The 8,706-nt window shown below is 31.1% G+C and overlaps 1 protein-coding gene across 3 annotated transcripts; it reads right to left on the reverse strand.

The window, feature by feature from the left end:
• Window positions 1-510: 510 nt before the first annotated feature.
• LOC124833135 (Serinc-domain containing serine and sphingolipid biosynthesis protein) lies at window positions 511-6,018 on the reverse strand. Of its 3 annotated transcripts, XM_088113864.1 has the most exons (14): window positions 5,860-6,006; window positions 5,548-5,712; window positions 3,820-4,129; window positions 3,306-3,379; window positions 3,046-3,205; window positions 2,919-2,943; window positions 2,737-2,826; window positions 2,441-2,612; window positions 2,282-2,355; window positions 1,965-2,034; window positions 1,723-1,794; window positions 1,511-1,644; window positions 1,290-1,363; window positions 511-1,011 (listed from the first exon to the last, which is right to left on the reverse strand). In XM_088113864.1, the coding sequence occupies exons 3-14, from the start codon at window positions 4,016-4,018 to the stop codon at window positions 956-958; spliced, it is 1,200 nt and encodes a 399-aa protein (XP_087969990.1). In that variant the 5' UTR covers window positions 4,019-4,129; window positions 5,548-5,712; window positions 5,860-6,006; the 3' UTR covers window positions 511-955. The 3 variants fall into 3 exon arrangements, with proteins under 3 accessions (XP_087969990.1, XP_087969991.1, XP_047163485.1); XM_088113865.1 differs by lacking the exon at window positions 5,548-5,712 and having other exon boundaries at window positions 5,860-6,018; XM_047307529.2 differs by having other exon boundaries at window positions 5,548-6,011.
• Window positions 6,019-8,706: the final 2,688 nt, after the last annotated feature.

The following is an 8,706-nucleotide window of genomic DNA, read 5'->3' on the forward strand; positions in this document are numbered from 1 at the left end:
TATTCGTGTTCTATCCAATCCGTTGTCATTCCTAAACCTGACCTAATCTCAGTCTTTGACCTGACTCAAACTGTGTCAACTTTCAACATGGCACGACCTGTCACGAACTTTGGCCAATCATGACCTGTCTTAATCTTTGACCCGACTTGATTTAGGTTAACCTGTCTCAAACTGGTCTGTCTCTAGCTTGTTTCGACCCCACTTTGGACCAAGTTGTCTTGGTTTTCTACTCGAGACGACTCAGTTCAACATTTGACCTCAGTTAAAGTTGTTATTTTAAAGAGTTAATTAAGCCCACTTTGACCCTTACTCTAACCTAACCTCTTTGAGAGGAGCTTTGGGAGCTAGGACTATTTTTGGATCCCATGATACGAGGCTTCTTAAAAGGGAGATTTATTCAATGTTGGATCAAGACCGGCCCATAGGCCATGGGTCAATTGACAGCTCTATTAAAAACCACAACACAAAGCATATTATATCTATATCTATCTATATATCTATACTTATATATAATATAAAAAAACGATGAACAGTATTTCATTGATAGTATTGGACATTATTTGTTACAGACAAATGGTGATACTGTGTATCGAACATACAATGATTCACTCACGTAAAAAATGTAATAGTTGAAACTGGGAAACTGAAAAATGATGAATGCAATTTCTGATTAGCATACTCTAATTGTTGAGTTATTTAGATTCCCTCAGTGGCAAATGAACACAACAGGTACTGTGTAGCCTCAAGTAACAAATCCAAAAGCTTATGTGCCTTTGTGCCACCACCATTACTTCTGACTTCAAATTTCTAGGATGCTGCATGCAGTTGGAAATTCTTTTTCCTACCAGACACGGGCACTTGGAGGAATCAACTACATGTGCAGCAGATATATAGGGCAATTTTATATCTTAATCCTCACAATTTCAAACCACAATGGGGGATAGCAGCGAAGTCCTTATGTAGAATCACCATGTCTGTTCTTCCACACGATTGGAGCCACCAGCATCCATACTGTCAAAAAAGGCAAAAACATATTGGCTCAAGAAATTACACTATTAAGAGTCTCTCTCAGTTTAAAATTGTTCAAACTTGAACTCAGTTTTGAAACTTTTTCATACATTCTTTGTTATGGACTGAAATTCATAAACTGTGAGTTCCATTTCAATTTAACAGGTTCCATTCTCTATTCATATTCATTTCACCCCATGAGAAAAAATGTTGGAAATTTATTTGTAGAATTCCTCCTTTCTGATTATGGTTAGACAAAATTGAGATGGGATCATACTTACGATAAACACAAACTGCCAACCATTCATTTACTATTCTGACCCAGGCGCTGGTCCAGCCTATATCAATAGTCCATCTGCAGTAGAATATAGGTATTAAAGTTTATAACTTCTGTTAAAGTTTGCTCTAAGAGGAAACAACTTCACATAAACTTTCTACTAGCACCAATAAGCTAGCAACCAGGTAAAAAAAGGTTATGTTGTGAGTGACAAAATTTTCATACTTTTTCATAGAATGGTGACTGTTCCACCCAATCAATAGCATTGCAAAGTACATTGCTCCTGTGGCAAAAACAAAATGGAAGAAGCCATAACCGTATGGAACATCATCTTCTGCTGGAGGATCACTCTTCCTGAACTGTAAGAATATCAGTTAGATGTGCTTTGGAGAGAATCTGCTGTTAAAATAAAGTTCAATTTAGATCCTGTAACTAACTTGAAAGCATTTGGAATCTATGCCTGTGGAAAATGTTGCAACAACAAGCGCTAGTATTGCAACCACAAAGCTCTGCCAACAGTCAGTGTCAAATGTCAGACAATAAGAAGGTAAAGTGATATCATGTTTAAAAAATTAAATACTAGCAATTGTAACAATAAATATAAATCGTTTTTTTCATAAAAATGTGTTGATGTTACTCATTGATGTGAGAATATTTCAAATGAAATAGTAAATATTACAATGATGCTTTGCCAATCTGTTTTGGATTTAGACTCTGACTTTCTGATGCAATCAGCTCCTGCAGGTTCACTGCACACACAAATATGTTCTAAAGCTCAGATTCAACAGAAATGAATACAACAGAAAGTTAGAGGGATCACAAAGGCAATGGATGGAGAGAAATTAGGAGAACAAAAAGTAAGACATGGTTTGATTTTACATCTATGTTTCCTTTGGTTGACAAAAATCTAGACATTTGAAGCTTCACATGCATTACACAGCTGTATCAAATTATCTGTACAAATCCGAAAGTACAGAAAAAGATTGTAGTCCCTACCTTCTGATTGCACACCAGCAAAGAAAAACCACATAAAGCCCCATCAACCCTGGACTTAGAATGCCAGCATTCACCTAGTGAGAAACATAAATTTCACATAAAGTTATGATGGGAGATAAAGAAAGCTGAGCAAGCAAAAGACCTGCAAACAGTGCTTACTTTGGGGTGAAGAGATACACTTGTCATGAGTTGAAGAAGCACTAGGGTCCAAGTGATAAAGAAAATATTGAGGAGGCAAGATGGTAGTGGTGCATACCAAAGGTACATCAAAATGATCCCCACCAAGCAGATAAAATACGAAACAGTTGCAAATAACATCACCTGGATTTGGCTGCAAGGAAATTGAAGATAAGTGTAAACGTTTTAGGAAGTATTTTGAGCACTGCACAAGAATTTTGCAAACTGAATTATGAAAGAAGAATAGCATATGGGTAATGTAATTACAATTTTCATACCATCTTTCTGCATATTTTTCAGAGCCAAAACAATCAGTCAACCACGTAATGAAGCTGATTATGCTTATTAGTTGAATTAGGAGGAAAACCCTGAAAAATATAGAGAAAATTAAAACTTTCATAGATCAGTTCGAGACAAAAATATACTGCAATCATTTAGTTGAGGTAAAAAATAGACATACCCGGCACCAAAATGTGCAATCTCACCTGCCCCAAAAGAAATAACAGAATGAATATAAGCAGCATTTTTTTATATCAAATAGGAAGCATTAACACTTGAAGGTTTTTTCAGAGACACAATTTACCAACCATAGAGCTCAATCAACTCAGAAGGGAGTAAAAATGGGAATATTGTCACAAGGATCAACAGAACAGTCTTGACTAACCACCATCCTGAGTGCCATTCATCTCTGCCTTCCTTCAATTTAGAAGTACCAGCAGTTGACCAGAACATTATCATATAAAACAACTGATCAAGAATTAAGGTTCAAAAACTGAGCATAAATTTTGATTAATGATTGGCCAGACCAGATTTCTTGCATATAAGCATTGAAACTTGAAAAGGATACAAAGCAACCCATGCTCACACGTAGAACACCATCTGCACCCAAACAGTCTTTTCCAACCTTGCATCCCTTTACACCTGAAGGTTCAATATATGTTAGAATTCAAGCTGCTGGTGCCATAACAACATAATGCTAATAATTCATTTAATGTGGTGTTGTTGTTAAGCACAGTGACATTTATTGAAAGTCTCTAACTAAAAACTAATTCAAATTTCAAAGTTTTCGTTCACTTTTCCTTTTTTAACGAGTCCATGCAAACTGTTCTAGTCTAAGAGTCCATGTAATTGCTGTCACATACATTCACAGAATTTGCCTAGAGTTTCTTGTAATGTCAAGATTTGTGATGAGAAAAATGACACCTTGAAAACAGCTTAAAACCCTCCACGTGTTAGAAAAGAAAACAATCTTTCTACCATACACATGGCATGGACATGGCCAAAATTTGAAAGTAGCAACCAAAAATTAAATGTGATGGTGATGGAATGTGAAAGCTCATGAAGGATTGAAGCAATCTCACCCTTCAGTTGAGTTAAAGCAGTAAGGCTAGAAAGTTCATCACGTGCAGCCCATGCCAACAGATTGGCCACTAGGAAGATCAAAGCATACACATATCTTGCCAACCAAGGGTTTGAAACATTTCTGAATTGACTATACCATGAAGAAACCTTCGACACTTCACACCTTTGGTTACTGCTGTTGCTTTCCCCTGTCTCCATCTTCTATCTAATTTTCAACAAATCAATGCAACACAGTGTGCATGAATGGATCACAGAGACAAAATTTGATCCACACACTCCAATCAATATCTTCTAATCTTCTCCCCTGCACTGCAATGCATCAAAAGACTAAATGAAAATTCATCACATTCATCTAGGCCTCGAATGAAACAGAACAAACAGTTAAATAAGAACCAACGATTATCCTTCATTAACCCTGAGAATAATAGTCGTTATAGTTGGTCCTACTGGTCATAGATTATTTTCAAGCTCTGCATTATCTTACCTATCATCATAGACTAAATACTAAACCCCAAAATTTCTGGTATGCCTACCATATCATTGAAATTCCCTTTATATAACTGAGAAAAATAGTCTAACCCTGAAAAAAAAAATTCAATAGAACATTCCTTGGTTCTATAAAGTCTTACCTGCACTACATCGAATTAGAAACCTCCACCTTGTTGAAGTGGAAAACAGCATGTTTCACGAAAGCAGTGTTTTTTAAAGTTCGAAAACAAGAAAAAAATTATCTTCGGATTGTCATTTTAACCCCACCTTCTTAAGTGGCTAAAGTTTAGGTTTTTCTTTTTCTTTTTTCGATTTTTATCAAAAAGAAAGGGAAAGAACTTTTTCACGTCATTTGCTGTAACTATCTTGATATTGGGTTTCCCTTCGCAGTGTTAAGGAGATGTTTTGGATAAAAGAAATCAAGAGAGGGAGAAAAGAAAAGTGTAAAATTACCTTTTCATGAAAAATAAGACATTTTCAGATTAAAAACTGTTAATCATATCATTTAAAAGTCGACAGTTCAATAAATAATCTCTCCATCGTTACCAATATTTTTGAAGGAGAAATAATTTAATTAATCACAGATGTCAACTTTAAATAAAAAAAACAAGTGGGGTGAGTAAAGAAATTAAAATTTGTCTCTTAAAAATTGAATAAAGAAAAATAAAGAACACAAATTTATAATTTTTCCTGAGAGATTTTCCACCTTAATAATGTCCAAAACAACAGAACAATCTGAAGAAATATTCGGTTTCCCAAACCTCGAAGAAAGCGTCCAATTTTTCGTAAACTTCCCTTTGCGATTTTCTCAGCAAACAAGAATCGATCAAACTTATGCGTTCATCATGATCAGTTCCATAAACATGTGCAAGTTTGTTACAAACTATAATCTATGATTTAAAGTAATATTTACATTATAATAAAATAACAATCACTCAAGAACGATAAAGATTCAACGAACACAACAGTAGAAACTCACTGAGAAAAAAATAAACAAAACCAGGAAAATTTCTCTATTTAAACATTCACAAAGCAGAATGCAAAACACGAAACCACGTAGCAAAAAACATCAGAAACTAATGGAATCGTTAATTGACTGCCAGCTTTAAATGGGGTTCTTCAAAAAATTTATCAGAAAATGAAAGTTTGAATTTTCCTACTATTTCTTTCACGAAAAAAAAAATGGGGTTGATGAATACATGGGAATGAAACAAATGAAGGAATATAATGAACAGTACCTGAAGATGATCAAAACCATGGGAGAAGAGAATCGATGAGGATGATGATGATGATGAAGTAGTAGTAGTATAACACAATAACATGGAGACAGAAGAAGAACAGTGTTGTTTCTTGAACAAGTTTTGATGATGTTTATGTTCCATGACAATCTTTCTCTCTTTGTTCTTCTCTCATGAAGAGACAGAAGAAAACGAAAGAGTGAGAAAGAGAGAGAATGGTTGGTGCAACATGTGTGTTGTTGTTTGAGAGTTTATAAATGATGATAAAGAACGATCAGAGACACTTAGAAATGTTGTGAGACAGCGACGTACAGGTGGCGAGGTTGCTTTTCGGTGGTTTCTCTTTGCTTTTTGTTCTTCTTTTTCTTTTCTCCCGCCGTAAGCTCAAGCTTCATGCACTTTCTATCTTCTCTCTCTCTCCCAATAGCTTCCTTTCAAGCTAAACTATATATTCTTGCCCATACAAATCTCTTACTCATTTTATTCTCCCACTTCAATTAATTTTTCCACCACATATATATGCATATTCTTTTCAACCGTATAAAAATCCACACTTTCAATCAATTATCATTATTATAACACTAATAATTAATGTAATAAAAACCAGCCATCTCATGGTATATAATTTGTGATTGCATGAAGATATTACCAATACAAAAATTTTATAGTTATCAACAAAATTTTATCAATAGAAATAAATTTATAAATAAATTTAAGTTATGGACGAATTTCACTGATTAATTTTAAAATTTTAAATATTAACTAATTTTATTAATAAAAAAATTTAATAATAGAAATTTTATTTATTAATAAAAAATTTGTCGATAAAATTTATTATGAAATTATTGATAATTAAAAATATTTATTTCCAAACAGTATTTTTAATTATAGTACAAGATTCTTTTTGCAATAGATACTTTATTATTCTTTCAATTTTTGTATTACTTCATTCATTCATTAAATTTTATTGATAAAAATAATTTTAATTACAGAAAAATATTTATTCCAATTTTTTTAATAGTATAATATTTTTTTACAATTAATTATTAATATTTTATTACTCTTTTGTGCTAATAAATTAATTTATTTATTTAAATTTTATTGATAAAAAAATTGTTATAGGAAAATATCTATCTCAATTTTGTTTCTAGTATAAGATTTTTTTTTTACCATTAATTATTAATATTTTACTACTCTTTTAATTTTTGTGTTAATTAATTAATTGATTTATTTAAATTTTACTGATAAAATTAATTTTAATTGTAAGGAAACATTTATTCAAAATTTATTTTCTTTTATGATGTGAATTTTTTTCACAATTAATTAGTGATATTTTCTTACTCTTTTAGTTTTGGATTAATTAATTAATTAATTCATTTAAATTCTATTGATAAAAATAATTTTGAGTTATGAGAAAAAAATTATTTCAATTTTTGTTTATAGTATAATATTTTCTCACTATTAATTATTGATATTTTTATTACTCTTTTAATTTTTGTGCTAATTAATTAATTCTTTCATTCATTTAAATTTTATTAATAAAACTAATTTTAAGAAACATTTATCCCAAATTATAATATAAGATTTTTTTACAATTATTTATTAATTTTTAATTTTTTCGGTTAATTAATTAATTCATTCATTTAAATTATATTGATAAAACTAATTTTAATTGTAAGGAACATCGTTCGATAGTTATATAATTATAGAGTGATTTATCCTCCGATAATTATCGACACATACATTTTTCTATATCTATTTATAATTATTAGGAGATAAAAATTCGTTAATAAATTTTATTGACAACACTTTTATTAATAATTTTTTTCATCACTAATCCGTCAAAAAATAATAATTAATGACAATTTTTTACAATGAAATATATTATGTCTGAATTTGGATTGAAAAAATGTTTTTTTATAATATAGTTGCATCGGTTCACATAGACTATTTTTAGTGATATTTTGATCATTAACAAAATTAACTTTTATATTTGTAAATAAAGAGATATTAAAAGATAAAATAATGAATGTAAAACGTGTGTAAAATTTGTTGGATGTCAAAATAATAATACTCTTTGAATTATTTGTTTAGTTTATTTTTATTGCCTTTGTACTGAACTTTCAAATACACTAATAAAGAATAGATCTTGATGTTTTGATTAAAAAAATTGTTAACATATTAAAATAAGTGTATTTTGAAAAGAAAAACAAAAAATTTGGACTTTTATCTAATATTTGGTGAAAAAATTAGTTATCTTCAATGATTTCATTCAAGATATTAAGAACTAAGTAGGATAGGTTTGTTTGTGATTCCATTGCATACTATTTATGTATGGACATCTAATAAAATAATTTTTTCTTGGTCTAATGTTTCGGTAGATCCCTATTTTGTAAAATTGAAGCAATTAGAGGCTTACCGTCAAATTGCGCAAACGGCCGTTTGATTAATCCACACACTTAACCATGCCACGTAACCCAAAGTTAAACGACCGTTTGCATAATTTGACGGCAAGTCTCTAATTGCTTCAATTTTACAAAAATAAGGACCCAATTGAGACGCCGAGAAAGAAAGGGATCTATTTGAGATTCTGGACGAAAATAGGGATCAACCGAGACATTAAACCTTTTTTCTTTATTTGGGACATAAATTAAATGGTGAGAAAGTGTTTTTAGAAGAGAGAAAAAGGAAGAGCATGTTGGCATGAAGGTTGGTGGAATGAGGGTAGTAATGATGCATGTAGCATCAATGTCTTAATTGAGTGTCAAGATTAGATTCTAGTGTTTCTTTCACGCACAACTTAATCATTGGTTTCATGCTACATACTATTATGTTTTTCCTACTAAAACATTAATCATCCAATGTTATATTATTATCATCTTTTGTTGCGTGCATGTAGCAACATATTACACTGTCACTTTTGACGTTTGCAAAAGGGCTTCTATCTTGTTCTTCCCTGTTTTGACTTCTCAAAATCTTATCAATTCTAATATTCCATATTCTTATGTTATAGATTATCATTAATTACCAAAAGTTAAAATTTGTTCGCCTTTTTCCAATGCAGATCTCCTTTTGTTATTCTTTTCCTTGCAGGTTGAAAGAATATATATATTTTTTGTAATATGGAGGTAATATTATTCTATACAGTTTAAAACTATT

This window comes from Vigna umbellata, chromosome 4 (genome assembly GCF_029865625.1).
Source record: "Vigna umbellata cultivar VRB3 chromosome 4, Vumbellata_1.0, whole genome shotgun sequence".
Taxonomy (NCBI): domain Eukaryota; kingdom Viridiplantae; phylum Streptophyta; class Magnoliopsida; order Fabales; family Fabaceae; genus Vigna; species Vigna umbellata.